General features: G+C 40.8%; 1 protein-coding gene across 2 annotated transcripts in view; it reads left to right on the top strand.

The window, feature by feature from the left end:
• Positions 1-25848, top strand: part of SRPX (sushi repeat containing protein X-linked) — a 74379-nt gene that overhangs the window by 26495 nt on the left and 22036 nt on the right. Inside the window, exons 2-4 of one of the 2 annotated variants that reach the window (XM_005593290.5) lie at positions 16841-16900; positions 20908-21099; positions 23287-23463. In XM_005593290.5, coding sequence (XP_005593347.1) covers positions 16841-16900; positions 20908-21099; positions 23287-23463 — 429 coding nt within the window. The remainder of the gene's footprint in view (positions 1-16840; positions 16901-20907; positions 21100-23286; positions 23464-25848) is intronic. The other variant, XM_005593291.5, reaches the window with a different exon arrangement.

Raw genomic sequence — 25848 nt, 5'->3', positions numbered from 1 at the left:
GCATACATATCTTTGACTTTGTTCAATAATGCCAAATTATTTGCTAAGGAAGTTATACCAATCTAAACTTCTAGCACCAATGTGTATTTCCATTGCTCAACATCCTTGTTAACACTTGATCTTGTTATATTTTTAGAGTTCTTCCAAACTAATGGGTAGGAAATGGTATCACTGTGGTTTTAATTATTGTTAGTGATATTTTAGTAATAATATAATGGTAATAATAATATGGTTATTAATTCTCAGGGGAAGGATTTTCCTTCTTTCACTCAGTGCCAGGGTACAAGATGAGAACTTTTCTTTGTAGTCCCTATACATGGGATGGATTTATTTCACTCTTTACACTGAGAGTATAGGCTGTTGGTATATCAGCTTTGTGTAGGAGGTGAGGGTGAGGGGATGTAGGCAGTCTCCTCTAAAACTGATGATCTTGAATAGTCCCTGGAGTTTGTCTTCTGTATCCAAGGTCTCACCAGTCCATGGAAATTAAAGCTCCGTTTTGGCAGTTGTCCTCAGAATAAAAGGTGAGCCTTAATATCTGGTACCTAATCATGATCCTGCTTTCACAGTATTTCTTACTTTCTTGCAAGCTAAAAGTGGATTTTTTTCATTGATTTTCATGTAAGCACAGCCAGGCTACATGGCTCACCATACTGCCTGAAATAGGATCCTAATTGCTTGACTTTGAAATTGATTCCATTTTCAACCTTTAGTTACTTTCAAATGTATTTCATGATATTGTGCTACAGCAATCTGTAATTTGATGTTTTAAGGACATATGTACCTCCTCAAACTATCCTCTTCAGATTCACAAACTAGAAAATTCTCAGTGGAGATGGCTGACCCACCACTTGTTCAAGATTTTACAATAAGACAAAAGGTTGCCATTTGCAAGCATTTGAGAAAATTTTTTTGTGTGTTCATCAAGGGAGGAGAGAAAAAACCTGCCTCGAGTGTTTCCCATTTGCTATCTGCTTTAATTTTTCATTTACAATTCCTTGCTCAGAATTTCATTGAAGAGGGGAACTTCTAGGAAGCATTGGCGTTCGTGCTCTAAAAATGCCCAGTCCTAACTTCCTTAATTCAGCCTTAACGATGATGAAGATCCCATACCCAGTTTGATTGTGCTGTGTAAAATTGGAATGTGACTTGACTACTACACATGGAAAAACATGAAAAGACCCATACTAACAAAACAATTACTGACAGTTGTTGTTAGGGCTGCAAAATAGTGTGTTTGTACATTCCCCCCCCCCCTTTTTGATAGGTTTCATGTGAATTCATGTGAGTACCTTGATTGAATTAAATAATTCATGTAAATCACCCAAGGCAGTGCCTGAGGTAGTGTCTGTTAACTAAACAGTAGGTATTTCTTCTCTCTTACAAGTTAGAACTGTAAGGACTGTGTTAGGACTCACTGGTGTCTACCTTGGCCAATAAGACCAGATAAGATGGTGCTGTACAAAGCTGCTCCTGCATGGTAAAAGGCTGGAGAAATAGTTGCTACTTCATTTAATTTACCTTTTATTTCCTTCTTACCCTGGACTTTCATCTGTATATCAGGATGCTGGAAAATTGCTCAGAAAGACTCAGTTTTTGGCAAAGTTCCCTTTAGGGCACATACTGCCTTTTTCACTGGCCCATGGTTTCTGAGAACTGGCCTCATCCCTGCAAATGAGGACTTCACCAGTCCCTCCAGTCCCCTCCCTGCAGACAGCCTTCCTTGGTCCTGGGGGAAGGACAAGGGAGCCTGTCACTGCAGGCCCTTCTCCAGCAAGGGACTGGGAAGGGGCCAACATGCCTGCAGGCTCCTGTATTGACAAGTTGCAGCATCCTTAAGAGCAGCCAAGAAATAAAATGGTAATTTGTGTTTGCATCTGGAATTTCTGAGCTTCAAAATCTTGGATCACAGCACTCTCAATAACAGAAAACAGGACACACATATAAATATCCATATCCATATTAGCCTCTTTGTTAGACTCTGGGTCAGCAGCTCGAGACTGAAAAGTAGCAGGATGATTGTACAGGAAGTAGAATGAACCTGAATGCTGTGTTTCAGGGCAGGGGGCAGCAGGCATAAGAGGGAGGAGAATGGCCTCCCCGTTTATTGCACCCTGAGCCATCCCCCCAGGAACATCTAGAGCTTGACTACATTATGGCTTAAAACAGCTCTTATGGACTCTCTAGGGGACCTGATCACCACTGATAATGTTGTTTCCAAGGAAAAACCAATTTCAAATTATGAGCAACTGATTTATAAATGCACTTTGGGGACGCTGCCATCCATAGGTGAGAGGCCACATGACTCTCCTGTCATCAGTGCCCTGATACTTTGGCAGGGTTACAAGCCACCCTGGGCCTCTTTGTGGGGCTCTCTTTAGCTGGACAGTGGGCTAAATGTGGTATTCGTTGGATAGCACCAGACGCCTATCCATGCAACATATTATCTCCACTTGCCTGTTCTGCTGCCTGAGGTTTCCCCATGAGGATCAGGAAATTTCCACAATGAGAAGGAAGCCATTTGGGGAACCCTGTATAAAACTAGTGTGTTAAGGCATTATGTAAATATGAGAGTAGATAAATGACTTAACTGATACGTACAGCAAAGACTATTCTGATTATCAACTTGGGAGTTCTAGATAAGTTGTGTAATACAATTGTTTTCAAACTCTTTTGATTGCTACCTGCAGTAATAAATATATTTTATATCACAATCCAAAACACACATATACTATGCACACAGTATGTCATCAAATCCAAAACTCTATCAGTCGTCAGTCACCATTATTTTAGGTATCACTAAAAAAGAAAAATGATGCCAATTAAACTATGCCATTCCGTTTATTATAGAGCTCATCTTGGGTTCAGGGAAATTAAAATGTAAAAATAGTGTTGTTTTAGAGTTAATAAAAAAAAATATATATATATATGTATGTGTGTGTGTGTCTGTGTATAATTGAAACAAAAGTGTCATGAAACAATGCTCATTTTTACTATGTATGGTGTATTATGAGTATCTACCACTTTCCCCTATTCTAATCTAATGTATTTTATTGCACATAAAGCTGGTCCTACTAAATTTATGGAATGGCTCACTAATGTTTTAATTTAATTTTAATGTGTTAAGTCTGAGCTACAGTATTGTTTTGAAATAGGGAATTGGAAATGATACACTGAGACTAATTTCTTATCCCAAACCAGATGTCATGCTGTATGTTTTAGTCATTTATTTCATTCAAATGTAAATTGATGGTCTACTGTTTAAGTCAGGACTCTTGATGGCACATGACAGAAACCAGTTTCAAAAAAACTTTGAAGAAAGGATGGGCTTATCATTTTATGTTAGCCAGAGGTATGCTGGTGGGGCCAAGCAATACTGGAACCAAGGGCTCAAATATTGTGGGATCTCTCTTTCTCTCTAACTTTCTCTGTTTTGTCTCCGCTTTTCTTTGATGGTTTCATTCTCTCGAATTAGCATTCTGTATGAGACTTAATCTTTGTCATTGGCAGCTTCAGGGCTCACATCTTCCTCATTTACCACCAGAGAAAAAAATCCTTCCAAGATTCTCATTGGTTCATGTGATTGGTTCATATGATTGCTCCTGTAGTCAAGGGATAAGATAAACTCACCTCTACTAGAATCACATAGGTGTCATGAGGAATAATGCAGTTTTCCAAAAGAAAGGGTCTTGTTTCTTTGAGAGGAACATAATAGATGTCCATCACACCTAGGAAGTGCTAGCACCAGGCATTGTGTGCTGGGGTTTAGCCTCACACAACAGGTATTGCCAAAAGCCTGCAGATGACCATTTTGAAAACTAGAATTGCCATTAGCTTAGTTGCACCTTCATTTTCCCACTAGAGCTTGAGTCTCCCAGTGAAGATAATAATAACTGACAACAGCCACTGTGTGACTATCAGTTCAAAGGCACCGAATGGAAAAATGGGTGCTTTCAAGAGAGAAGCTACCCAGGAAAGAAATGATTCTACCTTCCACCACAGGCAGAACTGGCCAAAATAGCCATCTGTAAAAGACTTTAGGTAAAGTCCAGGTTTTTGTTCTTGGGTGCTCGTATTCTATTCCCTGTTGGGGAACCAGAGAATGTTTTATAAGGAAGAAGCCTTAGGTTTCAGCTGAGCAAACTGCAGCCTGTCACTTCCAAGCATTCTCATGATGTTCATTTCAGTGTTTCGGTGCTGTTTTCTGGAAATATCTTTCTTCACACTCTCTTCTCTCTCTCTTTCTGTCATTTAATGTACTCTATTAAAATATCAATCTACAGCTGGCAATTAAAAGTTTACTGCCTACAATTATCAGTACACGCTGTGGTGATTTTATTTTATTTTCTTAGACTCTGTCTTTTCTGAATTCAGTTATTCTCAGTTTTGCCATGATGTGCCAGAATTTTGTAAATTATACTGCTGGGTTACTGCCAAGAACGACGTACCAGTCGCAGCTTTATTTGGGCAGCTTTTTTGTGGCTTAAATACAGTATCTGTTTCTGTAATTACAGCCTTCACTGAGGGAGATGGATGTCTCATTTTGATATTGATGGAACAGCTTGAGCATATCAGTAACATGTAGACTAAAGTCTCAAGGGGCAGAAAACTTTTGAGAGTCTTTGTTAGTTTCACAGGGGCAGTAAGGGGAAAGAAATCCTGACCGTATTCCCTGAAGAGTTTGATGTCTAGCTGGGAAGAAAGAACTTGAAATGACTTCTGAAAATCCAAAGCAACATCAAATCAGTGCTCATTTAAAAATGTGAACAGAGTGCATCGATGTGAATGGAATGGTTAGGAAAGATAAACTGGGAGAGCTGGGCTTTGAAATAGCTTTAAGCACAAGAAAGGAACTGAGAGGAGGGGAAGGGCTTTCTGGTAGGTTTCTGAGTCATGAAGACAGAAACAAGGAGTTGTGAAATTGCATGAGATTTAGGATCAGAAATGTTCAGTCCTTGTTCTCATATAACTGATAATCACTTCATTCTCTGAGCTGATAATACAATCACATAAACAAAGTGGCAAAGAGTTGTTGCTCTCCCCAGGTTTACATTCTAGTCACTGAATGCTACCTGCCTCATAAGGTTGCACTGCGGACTTAAAGAGGCAATGGAAATGAAAGAGCCGGGCAGATTTTTAAAATGATGTGCCACGGTAATTTGTTTATTGCCAGGTGGAGAAGGAGGAGGGCAATTTGATTTGCTTGACTGCTGTTGTCCCAGCTAGAGGTTGAGGATGGGAGTGTACTAGGGGAACATAATTTGAAAACATGTACTATGCCCTTCTACACACTACTGCTGCCCCATTTTACAGATGAGCAAACTGAGGCTCAGGAAAGAAAAGTGGCTTCCCAAATCAGGATGGCACTGGAACTTAATCCCAGGGCTTTTTCAATTGCATCCTACCAGAGAGGATGGCCATGAGCAGTTGAGGAAACTCAGTATCTGCTTGCTGTTTCATGGGACATAACATCTATGCCCTGAACAAATCAGAGAAAAGTAGACTTCCACCACCAATCCCCCAAAGGCTTTCTCAGATTTTCAGATTCCTTCATTCTGAGGGAGGATAGAATTAACTTAACAAATGTAGGTTTTCAAAGTATTTAAATCACTGTTTTTCTAATACTTTTGACAAGACCTACAGGAAGAAATATATTCTACTGTGACCTATTGTTAGAGTGAATATATTATTTATTGTACCAATCAGGAAGGTTTTGAGTGTGAAAGAGAATGCTATTAATAATAATGTTAGATGGTAACCATGTGAGGTGATGGATATGTTAATTAGCTTGATTATGGTGATTATATCACAATGGATACGTATTTCAAAACATCATGTTGTAAACCTTAAATATATATAATTTTGTCCATTATACCCCAGTAAAGCTGAAAAAGTAATGCTGGGACAACAGGCACAAAATGGGACTGTGCTATACAAACTGGGGACACCCTACCATACATACACCTATATAAAAACAAAAATTGTACAAAGTAAGGTTTATTCTTTCTATGTGCAGTGCACCCTGACATTTTCAATTCTATTTCACTACAAAAATACTAGTCATGACCTACTAAATGGGGTCAACAGTTTGAAACATAACAATTCTTAGTTGATTGTTGGTATCGCTTAGGCACTTATGATGGTAGTAAAGACAGGGATTTGGTAAGGTGAATGTCTGATATGTCCTATAAACTTGTTTCATCTGAACATTCTGTTGAATTTTCTGCCCCAAGAAAAGCACTGGTAATAAACATTTTCTTCAGTTTATTCCCCATGATTAGCAAAAGGTTTAGATTAATCTTTCTGGATCCCTTTGTTCCATTTGGAACAAGGATCTTCCTCTGTGTATTTCCCCTCTTTTCTTACCCTTGGGCTTTTATCTGTTAATCTGCCACTTATTTAGAGAAGTAAGGAATCCAAGGAAGAATGTCTCATTTACAGATTCTGGCTCTCTGTGTACTTGTTCGGAGCCTTCATCTTGGGGTTGAAGCTGGTGCTCTGAAAAGCTAAAGTTTCTTCTCTGCTCTACTCCTTCAAATATACACACCTTTACACACATCTCCTGGACATCTCTCCTCTGGTGAAATTTTGCCAAGGTATAACAGAGTGGATCTTGCCTGCTAGTCAGGCATGCAGGACTGACTTCTGGGCTTCTTCAAAAACCCCCATAAATTAGGACTTTCCAGAAAAGAAGCTCCTGCAAATTTAGCTATGGAGGAGAGAAGGGTTACCACTGTACCTGTGTCCACACAAGCTATGGACAGGCCCTTTTGTTAGCCCATTTCTGTCACTAGAAATGTTTGTACACTCACCTATGTTAGCAAGAGCTTCAAGAATACAAGAGACCCGGCAATAGCACCTCTCAGCAATAAAATAACTTTTGGTAAGCCCCCATTTTGTAAATGTTTTTAGGTCATAAAGGCATGTAGGGACCCACAGGATTTTTCCTGCCTCAGAGTATAAACTATGGTAATGTCTTGAGCCTAAAAATCACTTTTTCCTAAAGCAAATTTTATTACCTGGATCATCTGAATTCATAGACTAAACTTGACAACAGTTTATTTTACTGAAAAAGATTGACTCTATGGCTTTTCTTGGTGGTTATTAAGATGAATATATATACATATGTGTACGAAAGATTTTCTAAATCACAAATCATACAGGATTGTTAGAGGAATTTTTAAAAACACACAGAAAACTTTGGAAGCACTGAGATTCTTGACTATGCTTCATGCTTAAACTTTAAAAAGTATATCATGCCAGATATAAGTTTGTCATATTTTTACATTTTTTCAAGAAACTCATTTACACAGTAGCTCAGGGTTGTGGAGGCCTTCAGTTTATACTCACAGAATTAAATAGAAAATGTGATTATGAACCCTCAAATTAGAAACTTGTAAAACTAAAACATATATATTATGCCATTTAATTTATGGCACCCCTGTTGAGGCATACCTAATTGGGGTATTTGAGGCTTAGAGAGACTCAGTGGCTCTCCTAGCTTGGTTTCCTAGAAGCAAAGCTTATGATTTGTTGAGGGAGTACTCTCAGGAAAAAACTTATAATTGAGGAAGGCAAGCAAGAAAGAGCTAAGCAAGGATAGAGTCTCAGGTAAAGTCTAGCACCACAGGGTGCTTAGAAACATAAATACTGCAAGGTTGTACTTCCACTTCACCTTTGGAGGCTAGAAGTCTGGCTTCATGTTTCTCCATATCGGTCAAACATTGGTTGCCTCCAGGAAACAGATGGGGAGGATGAAGTGGCTCCTATCAGCTGAGGACAATTCTCTGGAGAAGAGGGCAACTGTGAGTTATTTGCAATCAAAGGCTCCCAGCAGCTAGGAAATGGGCACACCAGCCTGAATAGAGGGAATCTGATTGAGGAATAAGCAGTATCTGCCGCAGTGACCTAAGAGAAGGCTATTAAACCAAGGCTGAGAGGTACATCAGAATCTTCTGACTTTAAGGCAAATGCCCTTCCTCCTTTTGTACTTTCTACTCTTCCTACAGCTTTTCCTCCTTTTGTTCTAAAAACAAATACTGTTTATTATGTCAGAATTTTTAGAAGTCAGGATCTGGGCATGGTTTAGCTGGCTCAAGGTCTCTCATGAGGTTGCCAGCAAGTTATTGGCTTGGCCTGCAGTTTCATCTGAAGGCTCGCCTTGTGGGTGTTACGTGTGTGTGTAGCTGGGGAGATCTTCTTATAACCTTACTTATGTGATTGTTGGCAGGCTTTTGGTCCCTCAACACATGGACCTCTCCACAGGGCTCCCTCATGACTTGGCAGCTAACTTGACCCAGAATGAGTGATCCAAGAGAGAGAGCGTGAGACAGTATTCAAGATGGAAACCACAGTCTTTTTATAACTTGACCTCAGAAGAGATATGGTGTCCTTTCTGCCAAATTGTATTCATTAGAAGCAAGTTAATAAATTCATTCCACACTTAAAGTGGGGAGTTACAAAAGGTTATGAATGCCAGGGGACAGGGATAACCGGGGGCCATCTTAGAAGCTGCATATCAGAGTCTACCCTCTGGCACCCAGTGATTATTTCCCCCCAACATGCAAAATATACTCACTCCCCTTTTGTTTAGAAAGATAGCACCTATTCACAGCTAAGCAATTCACTGGGCCTGCTTTCTGACAGTATAATTTTAGGGGATCAAAGGCCTCTGCTTGTTCTGTAATGTCTCTGCCCTCCTAAGTCAAGCTAGTGATATTTTAGCATATATAACTCTTTTAAGAATTTTGTGGGTCTCCTGTGAATCTTCTTAGAGTTCACTCTATTAGACAAAAGTTCACTCTGTTAGCCACCTTACAAATCTCATAGACATAGACTCTTCTCTGTTATTTGATTGAGAGGATCTTGAGATCTTAAAGGGCCTTTTGTAAGACTGGAGGTACTCTAAGGCACTACCATGATTTAACAAAGGATTTTATAGCCATATTTTTGCCTTCATCTTTAAATCATGTTTTTCTGGCAGTGTCTTGGATTTGATCTTTGTTCAGAAGCCATTCAAATGTCCTCTGTTCTATACCACAGCTGCTCTGTAATCCATTGGCAGATCATTTGTTAGCACTAAATCATCTGGCTCCCACAAACAAACACCCTATGGCTTCCAATAGTACAAAATACCCTTTTCTAAACATCCAAATCTGCAGTATTGTCACAGTTTAAATTTATATACTGAAGCTGGACTGATTAGAATAAAACCATCCAAAATTATAAGCATGAGGCCACAGTTTATGTGTTGCAAGAAACTTGAGGCAGATTTTTCTCCTTTTCTCCAACATTTCTACCAATTCTGAATCATACGCTGGGTATGCAAGGTAAATTAGACATGGTTCCCACCACTGAGCAATTTATAGACGTGATTTATCTCCACAGAATACTTTTAAAATGTTAGGTCTAGGACTGTGCTATCCAGTATGGTAGCTATTAACCACATGTGGCTATTTAAATGTAAATGTAAATTAACTAAAATTAAATGAAATAAAAACATTCACTTCTCTTGTTTTACTAGCCACATTTTAAATGCTTAATAACCACATGGGGCTAGTGGCTGCCCTATTTGACAGTACAGATAAAGAATATTTCCATCATTGCAGAAAGTTCCATTGGACAGCACTAATCTAGAGGAAACCAGTATGATAAGCATTTATCCTTTTTAAAATCATATTTGCTTCTCTCTCCCCCACACTAAAATGAGTTAAATATCAAAAAGAAAGACACTACATGCTTCTTCAGTAAATATTCTAACATGCTTAACAATAAAGAATGCTGTAAGATCATGACTCTTAGGCCGGGCGCGGTGGCTCAAGCCTGTAATCTCAGCACTTTGGGAGGCCGAGGCGGGCGGATCACAAGGTCAGGAGATCGAGACCATACTGGCTAATCTGGTGAAACTCCGTCTCTACTAAAAAATACAAAAAACTAGCCGGGCGAGGTGGCGGTGCCTGTGGTCCCAGCTACTCGGGAGGCTGAGGCAGGAGAATGGCATGAACCCGGGAGGCGGAGCTTGTAGTGAGCTGAGATCCGGCCACTGCACTCCAGCCTGGGTGACAGAGCAAGACTCCGTCTCAAAAAAAAAAAAAAAAAAAAAAAGAATCTTAAAAAAAAAAAAAAAAAGACCATGACTCAACATTTATTAAAATCTACTGAAAGCTAGCATCTTTTTCTCCTAGAAAAAGCATGCTAGTACCAAAAGGCATGTATCAAAAGCATGTACCAAAAAACATGTTCAATTACAAGGGGTTCGTGGGCCCTCCAAAGCCCTTTCATTAATTCTGTAGTAGGCCATGATCCTCAGGTTAAGAAACCTTACTGCAAAGTGAATTTTATTTTCCCATTGACTTTCAGTATAAAATTGATGGTGCAATTTACTATTAAATATGCTTCTTTTTGACAATATTAAAATTATATTTAGAATAACGATGAGGGGAGAAACAAAATATAAAGAATGAAGAACTGTCTTCAAAATGACTAAAAAACCCAACACTTTGAACTAAAAATATAATACAGAGCCAGCAAATCTACCAATTTGGGTCAGGTATTATAATCGATAAAGAAATATGTAGTTTTAGCAAATTTGCAGAGTTTTCCATTCGTCTTAAATCTCTACCACATCCCCCCCTTACAATGAGAAACCTTATGGTGTGGTAGCAGGAACATTCTAGTAGCCTTCAAAAATCTAGACTCCTGGTGTAATTTCAATACATATAATAAGTGTTACTTAAGAGTGACTTTGGTGCCTCGATGATCTTATCTTATCAGATCTTATCAGAATGAATGGGTGGGATTCCGTAGGCCAGGAAGACCCTCCTTTGAACTTTGGAAAAAAAAAGAGTGGCTATTTCTTTGAAAATCTGTTGAATTAGAGAAAGTTTTTGCAAGGAGAGCAGAATTATAAATGCAGTTGGCTCCAGGTATGGCTGAGAGACAAAATCCTACATGGCTCTGAGTTTCTGATTTCTGAGCCAACGTACAATTTGTATTTGTGTGGAAGAAACACTGAAGCATTCTTTCCAGAGTGGTAATCTGAACCATATGTAGACTGATTAATAGTTATGTCATAATAAAACCTCAATTAGCAGAATTCTAGAGGGACAGCCTTTTGTAAATAAAGAAAAGTTTACTAGGAAACCTCCCTTCTCCCTTCCTCCCCAACTTCTTTCTCTATTTTCTTTCCTTTTGAACAATTTTAATGGTGGGGAAAATCTTTCCCCAATGTACATAAATCTCCTCTGCTGCTTTAGTAAGTACAGTCTACTGAACATAAGTGAGTCTGTCTTTGAACTTATTGTATCTTTCAGGGTGTCTATTTTGCAGACTAGTCATCATATTTTTATAGAAGTTAATATATGAGCTCAGGCTGAAAATAAACTGGAAATTTTCTGAGAGTGGCAGCTAATACCCATTTATTTTCTTTTCACTTAAAAAACATCTATCAAGGCCAAGAGCAGTGGTTCACGCCTGTAATCCCAGCTCTTTGGGAGGCTGAGGCGGGCAGATCACTTGAGGTCGGGAGTTTGAGACCAGCCTGGCCAACATGGTGAAACCCTGTCTCTAGTAAAAATACAAAAACTAGCTGACTGTGGTGGTGCATACTTGTAATCCCAGCTACTCAGGGGGCTGAGGCACGAGAATCTCTTGGACTCAGGAGATGGAGGCTGCAGTAAGCCAGGATCACACCACTGCACTCCAGCCTTGGTGAGCGAGACCCTGTCTCAAAAAAAAAAAAAAAAAAAAAAAAAAAAAAATATATATATATATATATCTATCTCAAGAATACGCAGGAAAATTTTTATTCATTTGTGGATCAGTTTAGATGAATACAGTTGCAAGTAACAATGCAACTCACAGTGGCTTAAATTGAAAGGATATTTATTGTTGACCTAAAAAGAATTGTGGAGGTAAGACATCTAGGTTGATGTTGTAGTCTAGTGAGGTTATCCAAGATCCTAGGTTGTTTTTATCTATCCACTTTGCCATCCTCAACTGAAAATCTTTAGTCCTGCGACATCTTACCTTGTGGTTGCAAAATGGCTGCTCCAGCTTCAGACATTTATCCTTACACAATAGCCCCCAAAGCTGAAAGGGAGAAAAGAGGGAAAACTCTTCTCCTCGTGCAGTTTTCTCTTTTATCAGGAAGAAAATCTTTCCTATAAGCTCCCTTCCCCCACCCCTAAGCAGACTTCGTTTTACTTGCCATTGTCCAATATTGGGTTACACGCTTATCCCTGGAGCAATTCCTGGAAAAGGGGAATTAATTTTTTGACTTAGAGTCATCATGGTTCATCTTTTGGGGAGGGACACATTGCTGCTGAACACAACCTGTGATCTTTTAGTAAGAAGGAAGGGGAGAATGGCTGCTGGACAGGCAACCAGCAGCTTCTGCTACACATGGATTCTTCATTTTGCTTCTGTGGGACCCACTTTTGGCATACTTGTTCTCACACTACTGAAGAAGCCATTTGCTGTTTGCCTATCAGTGATCCCAAAGCCAGCTATCTCATTTCTTTGAAATTGTAGGAGCAGAAGGCAGTAAGGCCTAGTGAAAAAAGAATGATAGATTTGAAGGCCAGGCAGACAGGATTTGAATCCCTGATTTACCGCTTACTGGCTGCATAACCTTGGACAAGTAGTTAAAGACCTTAGAGACTTGGTTTCCCTATTGATAAATCTAAAATAGTACCAACTGGCCAGTGTTATTGTATAGATTTAATGAGACAGTGCATAGAAATTGCCTAGCATAGTACATATATCAAAGGCACTTAGTGTGTGTTATTTCCTTTCCCATGTGAATTCAGTTGCACAGAAATCAGATTGCATTTAGCTTAGTAGATAGACCAATTCGGAAAAAGAGTAAGTTTGACTTTAGCAGGCTTTTTTTTTTTGCTTTTTTCCTCCTTACTCATCTATGTTCACATAAAAGTCCCCTCTCTTATCTACAAAAGACTTGTGAGTAGAAAGCAGTGTGCCCTGTGTTAGGGTAGTGTCCAGTTACTAAGAGAAAGCTATAAAACCATGTATTCATTTCTTAATTGGATTTGCTTAAATATCTCTTTAGTATAGGAAACAGAATCCTCTCTAGGTATTTTACACAAAAAAACATTTAATGCAGGAAATAAGGTACTCACAAAATTGGAAGGGCTGAAACAATGGAAGTCAAGAAGTCTGCATTCAAGGTCAAATGGCACTATGACTTCAGTCCAGATGCCAGAAACTCCTCTTATCACTCAGGCTAGGAAACTGTTGCTGCTGTGACTATCACCACTGCCAACATCACCATCTTCCCTACCACACAAAACTGATGAGGGGACAGTGGGCACAGTTGACAACACTCACATCTGCTGAAGCCTATTTTCTGCATGAACAACTGCAGAAAAGAGTTCCTTCCCTTTGATTCCTTCCAAATCACTAAAAGTAGACCCTTTCACAACCTAGGGATAAGGGAATCTAGAAACTGTACTTTCCAACCCAATGCCAGGCTTTCTTCCGCCTTACCCATGTGAAAACCCTCCTTATCTTACTCATCTTTGATGCTCCTGCTGGGCTATCCGCCCATGTGCATTCTCTCTTTGCCCCTGTTTTCCCTCTATGCCCTGTTTAGGCTCTGACATCCTATTCTGGCCTACCATGCTTCCCTATCCTTTCTGCTACAGATGTCTGCCTTGCTCTAAAGGTCTTAGAACTCGATTGTTCAAGAATAGAGGGTTAGGAAAGGGTAAGAGGGCCGGGCGCGGTGGCTCAAACCTGTAATCCCAGCACTTTGGGAGGCCGAGACGGACGGATCACGAGGTCAGGAGATCAAGACCATCCTGGCTAACACGGTGAAACCCCGCCTCTACTAAAAAATACAAAAAACTAGCCGGGCGAGGTGGCGGGCGCCTGTAGTCCCAGCTACTCGGGAGGCTGAGGCAGGAGAATGGCGTGAACCTGGGAGGCGGAGCTTGCAGTGAGCTGAGATCCGGCCACTGCACTCCAGCCTGGGCTACAGAGCGAGACTCCGTCTCAAAAAAAAAAAAAAAAAAAAAAAAAGGAAAGGGTAAGAGATCTCCTTGCTTTGTTAAAAATTACCATACGTATCTTTGTATTTCCCAACAATTTAGTGTTAGAAGTTTTTGAACTTTATAAAAAGGGAATCATATATATAGTATATAGTCTTCTGGGACCAACTTTGCTTACAATATTATTTTAGTTTTATTCATCCATATTGTTGTTCTCACAAATGAGCTTTGCCATCTTTTAAAATCTTTCTTAATGCATTTTTGCATTTTGGGGGTTATGCTTCATTCTTTATTCATTCAGCAGTCTATAATATTTTCCCATGTTAAGAAACCGCTTCAAAATGAACGTTATTATGTTATGAATGGATCATAATATGACCATTTCTTGTAGTTGGATATTTAAGTTAATTCCTATCTTAGAATGTGGTAGATGAAGAAGATAGAAGAAAAAAAGGCTGAGATTTTCCATGTGGCAGACTAGCTGAAAGATGGTTGTTTGCTGAAATGGGAAACACTGGGGGATGCACAGCTTCGGTGATAAGAAAAGGAATCTGGTTTTGAGCAGGTTGAATGTGAGTATGGAGATATGCAGGCAACAGTTGAAGATTCTAGACTGCCTTTTTAGGAGACAGTTCAAGACTAGAAACAATGGATTTGTCATCAGTACATGAGGAATGGTTTGAGGCAAGTATGGGAGTGAGATGGCCCAGAAAAATAGTCTGGAGATGTGTAAAGGACCAATACTGGATTCCTGGGAAATACTTATGTCCAAATGGCATGCTGATCTAGATGTGCTGTCCAGAGAGTCTGTTTAGAAAGGAGGAAGAAAATCGGGAAACTGTCATCATTTGGAAGCCACTGCAGAAGACAGCTTCATGAAATGAATGGGTAGTCATTCATAGTAAATGCTGTAAATGCTGTAGACAAGTTAACCAGGATGACAACTGAGGGCAAAATGTATGTGTGTGTGTATATGTGTGTTGGAGGGCTGGGCGGGGGGAGAAAGTTTGCTTCTCATGTATCTGGTTTTTTTTGTTTGTTTTTTGTCTTTTTTTTTTAAATTGGAATGATTGAAGGTTCACATGCAGACATGCAGTTCAACTATTTCCTTGGGTAGATTCCTAAAAGTGGAATGACTTGATCAAAGGGTTTGAGCATAGGCTTTTGATTCACGTTGTTAGGTAGCTTTCCTGGTTTTCATGGTTTTTTGTTTTGTTTTGTTTTGTTTTTGAGATAGGTTCTCCCTATGTTATCCAGGCTGTTTTTTGAACTCCTGGGCTCAAGTAATTCTCCCACCTCAGCCTCCCTAGTTTCTGAGATTACAGGCATGAGCCACTGTGCCTGGCACCAGTGCTCATTTTTTTAATATGCAATAATGAATAGTTTGTAATTTTGTACACATCTGGGTGTGCAGAGACAAGGTGAGGAAATCTGCATCTAAGGAGAATACAGAATTGGGCTTCTGTAGTTGTGGGTCTTTTCCTAATGGACACAGTCCAGCCCTCATCTCCTCCCCACTTTCTGTTTCCACACTCTACATCTCTCATCCAGAGCACAAGTGGAACAGGGACCATTACTCATTAGCTGCATGGGGATTTGAATAACCTCACAGTGGAGTGGTGGCAGGTAACTACAGCTAAATGCGTGACCAAGATAGAGCTAACTCTAGTCATTGAATAGACTGTGAAGTCTGGAGGGAAGTTCTCTGAATTTAAGATTATAGTTTTGAAGTTTGGCACCTGCTACTACTTCAAGGATTAAGGATTTACTGCTCACTGGAATTCAATATTTAATATTCTAAAAACCATTCAGCTCCAACTTGCAAATGAGTTAAATTAAAATAATACACAGACGTTCTCTCTGAGGCCGTGGTTTTTGTTGGTAGCAACACTCATTAAGAAATTTTACTGGCTGGGCATGGTGGCTCATGCCTGTAATCCCAGCACTTGGTGAGGCCGAGGCAGGCAGATCATCTGAGGTCGGGAGTTTGAGACCAGCCTGACCAACATGGAGAAACCCTGTCTCTACTAAAAATACAAAATTAGCCAGGCATGGTGGCACATGCGTGTAATTCCAGCTACTCAGGAGGCTGAGGCAGGAGAATCGCTTGAACCCGAGGCGGAGGTTGCGGTGAGCCGAGATCACGCCATTGCACTGCAGCCTAGCAACAGAACGAGACTCTGTCTCAAAAAAAAAAAAGAAAGAAAAAAAAAAGAAAAGAAAAAGGAAATTTTACTTAAGCCATACCTTCATGAGAGGTTCTAAATAAGCACACAGACAGTCTATTTCAGACCTCATTTCCTACAAATACTGTATATAGAGGCAATTTTGTGTTTCTTTTGTCATTAAGATAAGACATTTGATTTACCTCCTTATCTTCCATTTAAATTTAGTTCACAAGATGGACCTATTTTCAGGTACCATAAACACCCAGTTCTACTGGGTTTTCTTTGACCGCTGGGGAAACTGTGGACTGTATCTGATGCACACATTTTATTGCATCTCCCCTGGCATGAGATTCATATACATTGGCATCTTCTCAGAGTGAAGTTGACTCTCTCTATTTCCCTCTTCCAGAATTTCACTTGGCATATGGTGATTCCAAAACAGTTTGAGGCTCATTTTGATTGGTTTTTGGCAATCTCAGCTCAGCCAGTTTTACTCTGAGAGATCCCCTGTTTGTTCCTTCATGAATGGCCACAGAAGCTTTTGCTCTTGGCTCTGCGTTCTAATAGCATCTCCTGCATGGTCTGTGGCCAAGCAATGCTTTGAAATATGCGTCCATACTATGTGGCTTTTCTTGCTGCAGTTTCTGTTCTTTTTTATTGTAGGATCGGGAGACTCACCACTAGAAGACGATGAAGTCGGGTATTCACACCCTAGATATAAAGGTGAATGCTTTGCTTGTGTGCTAATGAGGACCTGCTGATGCCAGGAGAACTTTCCTTTTTGCCCTGCAGAACAGATTGTAATAAAGTGACCAGATAACACATTTAAGTTCTAATTATCTATCAAGGAAAAAGTATTTTTTAAAAAAAATATATATATACTCCCTTTTTTAAAAAAGGAAATAAAACAAAATGCGTTGGAAATCTCTGAAATGCTGTCTTTCAGCATCCCAATGGTCATTTTATTCTCATAAGTTTCTTTACTGTCCTCACTTCTGCAAAGGCAGCTGTAGCTGATGAAAGTGAAAATCAAGCCATGAGTTCTGCCTAATTCACACATTACAGCCAGAATCATCCAGAGTAAACCCCCCAAGGTCAAATCTGGACCAAGTGCTGATAATGTACTAAGATGAATGGGGAATGAGAAAACTTGATTTTCATAAGCTCATTTCATCGTGCTCTTTCTGAGCCCAGCATGGCTCCTGAAACGGTATGTTAAAGTATGTTGCTCAAATGAAACTTAACTTAATGATAAAGAACTCCATCTCTACATATTCGCAGCAATCCACCCCCCAGCAGGTATAAAAAGCCTAAACAAGAACCTTCTATGCAGACTCAGGTAAGTAGGTCCACAAATATTTCTACTGGTGAAACATTTCTCTGAAGTTTAGGGAAATCTGGGAGAAATGAAGGTAAATTGAGAGATGCTTTTGCTCTGAATCTAGTTCCTCTTACAGTGGAGGAAGAATTTGAAGAAGAAGAAGAAAAAAAAAGGTTAACAAAGTTCCACTGTGGCATTTTGCCCTGGAAATTTGTCCTAATTCCTGGGATAAGGACGTGGCCCTTGTTTGTTGTGATGTGTCTCAGATACAGGAGAATCAGGGTAAGACTGGACAGGTTTTGGCTGGAGATGTCCTTCAGTTGTTTTCTACACAAGTCAACAATATTTCCAATATAATGACTGGTGCCTGGTGCTTATGTCCAGGTGCGCTTCCCACCACCTACCACATTTGTTTGTGACATCTGAATGCAAATACTCATTCCTACCTATAGTTTCTATCTTCATAGCCTCAGAAATTAACCAATCAAGCAAAGCACCAATATGTTAATCAGATGTTTGTGGTAAAGAAATGTTCTAATTCACAAAACTTCTTAACTATTTATGGGTTTAGATTTTTTTTCTTTGAGTCCCTTGTTGAAAAATCTTCCTAAAACACATGCATGCACAGATGACCCTTCACATCTATAGCAGGGGTTGCCTAGTACCCTCAGGTCATTGTTTTTCACGTCCATCCTCACTTCACAGCATTGCAAATGTGACAGGTAGACCAGATGGCCAAAATGTGTGCTTGCCCTAGAACTTACCCTGAATGTTTAAGAATAAATTTTCTTGGGGCATTGTTTCTATTGTCAGTTAAATTGCTTACTGGTAGCAATCATTTCAGTATGTATAAGTATATCAAAACATCATGTTGTACACTTTATACAATAAAATTTAAGTTTTATTTATTATTATTATTATTATTTTTTGAGATGGAGTCTCACCCTGTCACCCAGGCTGTAGTGCAGTGGTGCGATCTCAGCTCACTGTAACCTCCGCCTCCCAGGTTCAAGTGATTCTCCTACCTCAGCCTCCCGAGTAGCTAGGACTACAGGCACACGCCACCACGCCCAGCTAATTTTGTATTTTTAGTAGAGACAGGGGTTTCACTATGTTGGCCAGGCTGGTCTCGAATTCCTAACCTCAGGTGATCCACCCACCTTGGCTTCCCAAAGTGCTGGGATTATAGGTGTGAGCCACCGCACCTGGCCAGGTTTTTTTAATTTTAAAAGCTAGAGGCAAGCCATTATTAACTGCGGGTTTAGTTTTAGATCCTGAGGCCCCTGCACAGTGTCTAGCACAAAGTGTTTTTGAATTAAAGTAAAATAGGAAAGAAAATTAAATGTAACCAACATTTACGACGCTCCTGGTATGTGGCAATCATGGCTTTTGATTATTTTGCTTGGAATACCATCATATATTCATACTGATTGAGTGAATTTGTGATGTATGTATAAGCAGATCATATGTATACATACAGTAGTTCCCCCTTATCTGTGGTTTCACTTTCCAAGGTTCCACTTACCTTCAATCAACCTCAGCCCAAAAATATTAGATATTTTGAGAGAGAGAGACAGTACATTCATATAACTTTCATTATAGTATATTGTTATGATCTATATTATTATTAGTTGTTGTTAATCTTTTACCATGTCTAATTTATAAATTAAACTTCATCATAGGTATGTTTGTATAAGAAAAAAACCCAGTATATATAGCGTTGAGTACTATCCAAGGCCTCAGGTATCCAATATCCCCTGTGGGCAAAGGGGGAGTACTGTATATCACACATATGTGTAGTACATACAGATTATATCTGTAAACCCTTAGAGGAAGGAAACTTTATTCAAGGAAGTTCTTCAGGCCTTGTGTGAGCTCCTGCAAGTTTATATCCACATGGTCAAATTTAATCAGTCCTAGTTAAGCCTTCAGGACATCACTTTTACCTAGAAAGTCCAGGGAAGATTACTTGAGTCTTGAGTTTAGGACTCACTTGCAGCTGTCTGCAAAACATTATATGATGAAAGTATTAGCCAGGCCAGGCATGGTGGTGTGTGCCTGTAGTTCCAGCTACTTGGGAAGCTGAGACAGGAGGACCACTTGAGCCTGGGAGGCCGAGACTGCAGTGAGCAATGATCATGCCACTACACTCCAGTCTGGGTGACAGAGTGAGACCCTGTTTCTAAAAAAGAAAAAAAAAAAGAGAAAGTATTAGCCGAAAGAAATGTGAAGGCAAAAGTAAAACAGTGGTCTATGCATAAGACGTGGCCAGAACTGTTGGTTTTTGTAACTGAGAGGCAGTTGGAGGCATATCCTCAGAAGAGAATTCCTGGGAAAGTAAAACAGGGTCTGTCCTCTTTCCTGGCCACATGATGGCGGTCTTACCTCACTCACTGACAGCTCAGGTGCTGGGTTGGAGTGATGAGCCAGGCGGCTGCAGGGAAGTGGCTCCTATTCATGGCATTGAGAGCCTGGCAGACTTTAGTGAACTCCTCACTGTTCCCCAATCGATTGTGGGACATTGGGGCAGTGGCTGCTGTAGGAACTTATCCACCAAGGAGTTAGTGTTGCCCTTACATTTTGTGGATCTCAAAGATAACATTTCAAAAGCACAGCAGGGAGGTTCCGACTTATTCATTTCATCCTAGCTGTGCTTTGGGCAACTATGAGACCAAAATCAAAACACCTGCAACTTTGTCATCTGGGAAGGGCGTCACCCTGTTACCTAAATGGGGCATAACTGGGGACACTTCCCTATGGAGAGCAATGGTTCTTTGACTTTAGGCCAAATTTATATATTGTTGCAAAAACCTGGAAATTGTAGCATCATTTAGATTAATGCCAGTATTACAACATTTTAGAGAGAATGTGCATACAGCTTAGAAGAACTGCAAATTAACCAATTATTGAATCCCCGCCACTATGTATGACATCAATTGCTCTTGAAAGAATTATCTAAAAAATAAAAATAAAAAAAAATCTTATGTATCTAGCTAAGGGAAATACTAAAAAAGAACAAGCATTTATTGAACATACACTATGTGCTAGGCACTGGGCTAGCTGCTTGATATGCAATTTTTATTTAGTCCTTATAACAGCACTATGGCATAAGTATAGTTATTGATTCTGAGAGGTTAGCTAACTTGTCTAAGATCACACAGTTAGTTATAGAGGAACTCAGATTCATGTTCAGATATATCCGACACTTAGTCCCATGATTATAACCTCCCTACCCAGAGACACCTAAGAAAACATGGGGCACTAATTGAAGGTCCACAATTTGGAATGTAGCCAGCCTGGGACAGTGAGAGTAAGGGGACACATTTTCTGAAAGTGTCATTTCGTATTTATCTCCTCTTTTGTTTCTGCTACTCGTATTTATCTCCTCTCTTGTTTCTGCTACTTGTAGATACCCCGTGGTGCTCCCCCATCAAGGTGAAGTATGGAGATGTGTACTGCAGGGCCCCTCAAGGAGGATACTACAAAACAGCCCTGGGGACCAGGTGCGACATTCGCTGCCAGAAGGGCTACGAGCTGCATGGCTCTTCGCTACTGATCTGCCAGTCAAACAAACGATGGTCTGACAAGGTCATCTGCAAGCGTAAGTAGGCCAGCTCTGTGTTGGGTCCTCAGGGATGACCAGAGCCAACGTTCTTTTGCTCCAAGATTGAGGATTTTCACCGAACATGGATGAGGAAAATTCTCTTTATGAGCAGGGGGACAACAGGGGGATTCTAAAGATATAGTGGAAGTGCGATGGCTCCTCTCAGAGAGAATGATATGATCAGCTGTTTGAGAAAAGGGGAGAGAAGACCATTGTTCAGAAAATGAGTTACATTTGTTCAGTTAGTGCTGGATCCTGAAGAGGTGTTGGGGGATTTAGAAACAAATAAGACACACGTGGGTCCTGCCATGAAGAGGCTCTAGCAAGGCAGAGGTGTCAACTGAGAGATAAGTACAAGAAGGGTACTAAGTCAGTAGCAGATTAAAGAAGTGCTCTCCCGGCCGGGCGTGGTGACTCACGCCTGTAATCCCAGCACTTTGGGAGGCTGAGGCGGGTGGATTGCCTGAGTTCAGGAGTTCAAGACCAGCCTAAGCAACACGGTGAAACCCTGTCTCTATTAAAATACATAAAATTAGCCGGGTGTGGCAGCATGCGCCTGTAATCCCAGCTACTCAGGAGGCTGAGAAAGGAGAATTGCTAGAACCCGGGAGGCGGAGGTTGTAGTGAGCTGAGATGGCGCCACTGCACTCCAACCTGGGTGACAGAGGGAGACTCTGTCTCTAAAAAAAAAAAAAAAAAAAAAAAAAAAAAAAAAAAAAAAAACAAGAAGCGTTTTTCCAAGGAGTGGGGCTTAGGCAGGAAACAGTCACAGAAGAAGTGATGCTTATTTATGGAAGTGAGTGTGCCTCAGGGGAGAAGATTAGAGGAGTAGCGTTTCAGGGGCTGGCTTTTAGCTTCATGACAAGTCATACCTCATTTGGAAAACTGCAAGTGGTACAGCATTGTTGAAGCACACTTTAGATGTCTTTGGTATTCAAAACAGCCACCACTTTTTGAGCACTTATGGTTTGCCAAGAATTTCACATACATTTGATTTTTACAGTAACACTATCAATATGGGTGCCATTATGTTAATTTCATTGTCGGGGAAACCGAGGTTTCAAGGCTGCAGCCATGTCATCAAGACTATGCAGACTCTGCAACTGGGTGACTGTAGTGGACAATCTGCTCTACCCAGATCTCCTCAATGCCTTTTCCTGGTTGTGTGTATCTAGTACTCAGCTTCTGAGTACTTTGCTCTTAAAGACTTGCAGCTTCAACCTCTTCAGAAGACTGCTGACTGCTCCTTCAGACAACTGCTCCCGCTCTCTCTCTCTCTCTCTCTCTCTCTGTCTCTGCCTCTCTCTCTCACTCTCGTTCTCTTTTCACAAGAGAGAGCATCTCCTGCGAGCAGCCTGTAGCTGCCCAATGACTGACTGGTAAAGAATTATGAAAGCCCAGCCTCCTTGCCTGGGGGCAGGGCAGAATGAGCTGTCATTCACACGCCAGAGCTTCCCTGTGGGATCAGGCTGCTGCTGACTTTGCCTGAGATCTCATGTTGCCTGGCTTTCTCCCCTTCCCTGTTCTGCTTTCCTCACCCGCTCACTAGTCTCCCTGGGAGCACTTTCTTACTAAACCTCAGGCACAGAAATCCGTATCTCAGAATCAGCTTCTGGGAAGCTCAACCTAAGATAGTGGCTTAGCCGGGTTGCCAACCCAAGCCAGTGTGACATGAAACTTTGTCTCTTCTGTGTGACATAAAACCATCTGTTGTTTCTTAAATTCCATTTTATTTATTTATTTATTTATTTATTTATTTATTTAGACAGAGTTTTGTTCTTGTTGCCCAGGCTGGAGTTCTATGGCGCAATCTCGGCACGCCACAACCTCGGCCTCCTGGGTTCAAGCCATCCTCCTGCCTCAGCCTCCCGGGTAGCTGGGATTACAGGCACGCACCGGGTAGCTGGGATTACAGGCACGCACCACCACGCCTGGCTAATTTTGTACTTTTAGTAGAGATGGGGTTTCTCCATGTTGATCAGGCTGGTCTCGAACTCCCGAACTCAGGTGATCCACCTGCCTCGTCCTCCCAAAGTGCTGGGATTACAGGCATGAGCCACTGCGCCCGGCCTTGTCATATTTAAATTAACTTTTCACCCCATGCTTTCAGTTTCTAGACTCTGAAACGAAACTCTACAGACAAAAACTAAGAAATACTGAATATCTGATTTTTCTCATTTTCAGAAAAGCGATGTCCTACCCTTGCCATGCCAGCAAATGGAGGGTTTAAGTGTGTAGATGGTGCCTACTTTAACTCCCGGTGTGAGTATTACTGTTCACCAGGATACACGTTGAAAGGGGAGCGGACCGTTACATGTATGGACAACAAGGCCTGGAGCGGTCGGCCAGCCTCCTGTGTGGGTAAGAAAATGCCACAGCCCTCAAGAGGCACTTGCTTTGGGAGGAGCAGGGGGTGTTCGTATCGTGGATTGTAAAGGGAGCATCACTATTCCTCCTGCAAGGCCTAAGCATGTAACTTTGCTTTCAGTAGCATCCCTGGTTCTCTGGCTCAGCCCTAGATCTAACCTCAGTGTTTATCCTGGAGCTGACTTCATAGCTGATGGCTTCCATCTGACTTTTGTCTTTTTCTTGGTTTGCTATTGAGGCAACTACAGGCTGGCAGAGATGTGGCATACACCTGCCGATTTTAGTTCAGGGGCCTGAGCAAAGTTATTGACACTATAGGGACAGTCCAGTAGAGAACATCTATGTGTCTTTCAGCCCCCAGTGTACTTCCTTTGTCATTGACTCTGGTGGTCAGTGAGCACTCAATTTGTTCAGCTGGAAGGGATTTGGATATTTTGCCTCTGGGTTTGTTGGGTAGTGAATGGTTCCCATGGTGTGGTCCTGGGAGCAGAAGCAGCAGTGGCATCCCCTGGGAACTGTTTAGAAATGCAAATTTTCACCAACCCACCCCTACCACCTGCTGAGTCAGAAACTTTAGGGGTCAGACCCAGCACTTTGTTTTTTAATGAGCATCCCAGGGATTGTGAAGCACTCAAATAAAGAGCCACTGACCTAAGGCACTGCTTCTCAAACTTTACTGTGCAGCGAAGTCCTCTAGGGACCTTGGGAAAAATGCAGATTTAAATTCAGCAGGTCTGGGGTGGGGCCTAGGATTCTGCTAAATGATGCTTTAGGGCAAAGTTTCTGAACCTCAGCATGATGGACATTTGGGGCCAAATAATTCTTCGTTGTGGAGCCCTGTTTTTTTGTTTGCAAGATGTTTAGCAGAATCCTTGGATTTTATTCACTAACTGCCAGTAACACTGCCCACAGGGGGCACCTCACAGATGTTGCTTTCAGTATCCTCTCTGTGATTTGGTATGTGCATAGCTCTTCAAAACAAACCAAAAAGAAAACTGAATCTACTCCCTCATATCGGAAGGGGCAGAGGTGATGGTGGGAGGAGAGAAGCTCTAAAATCTTTCTGCTAAGCAAGCTTTGGCAGAGTACTCTAGGGATCATACTGTTTAAATTTCCAGATTGTGTGCAACAATGGAAAGAAAATGCTGATTGTTCTAAAAAAGCAACAGCATGTCTTAAGCTGGACCAGATGGGCCTGGAACCTTCCCAGAGGGAGAGAGAATGAACCCCGAATTCAGGAGATTCATATTACAGTTTGTCAGGACAAGGTTCAGGCATATTTGGGAGAAGGAGGATTGTACATGCAATTAGGTAGGGGTGACAAAAAGGGGTAGAGCGATCCACAAGAGAGCCTAGAGCTCCCAGGAAAACAGAGAGAAATGGGCAAAGCAAGCAGGCAATTCTGTCTTTGATTTTCATGACAAACAAGCTGAGGTTTGTCCCCAGTGAATTTTATTCTAGGGGTATCATTTATTTTTTTTGGCTTTAATATATTAAAATAGTTTAATAAATTTGTTTTTGTGTTGGCAGGGGTAGGGGGTCCTTGAGCGTAACTCAGAACTTCAACCTATTTTAGGAGCTGACACATAGCGGCTAAGTAGTTCCCAGATTTCCACACAGCCTTCAACAGTCTTGGCCAGGGCTGTGCTGAGTGGTGAGAAAGCTGTCCCAGTTCTCTTCTAGACTGCGAGGGAAGAGAGAAGACTGGGCTTACTTTTGACTCTGAGGTGGTCAGTTCTGTGGTCTGGCTAATTTGAAGGTGCCACAAGTTAAAATTAATTTTCTTACACAGACCATACTCTGGCAATGGGCTGAAATTCATGGTTATTTCAGAAACAGATATAGATAAAAATAAGTCTATGTAGGAGGAAAAAAAATACTGCAAATTGCAGGAGGGTAAACTCTTTGAAGAGCCACAACATCCATTGATCTGGAAGAAAATAAACCTTAGAATGTAACCACTATTGTTTTGGGGGGATATTTTTCTTTCTTTCCATTTTTAGTTATTTTTGGTTATGTTGGCATTTAGATAGAACAATGGATAGTTGGAATCACAAGTCCTCATATAGAGACCATATTTTGAGTAGACACATGATCTTTCCTTTAGACCAACACTTCTTCCTAGGCCAAAACAGGAAGAAAACAAATTAAAGATACTTTAAAAACCATGGACAATGAAAAACCATCAAAGGTCTTTTGACATGCAGAGAGTATCCATTTAAAATTGCTTTAACAAAAGACAATGTACAAACTTTCCTTTTTGCCCCGCTGAACAGATTGTAATAAAGTGACCAGACAACACATTTAAGTTCTAATTCTCTATCAAGGAAAACATATTTTTAAATAAATATATATGCTCTCTTATTTTTTTGTTTCCTA

This window comes from Macaca fascicularis, chromosome X (genome assembly GCF_037993035.2).
Source record: "Macaca fascicularis isolate 582-1 chromosome X, T2T-MFA8v1.1".
NCBI lineage: Eukaryota > Metazoa > Chordata > Mammalia > Primates > Cercopithecidae > Macaca > Macaca fascicularis.
This window is presented reverse-complemented; position numbering and strand designations above follow the sequence as displayed.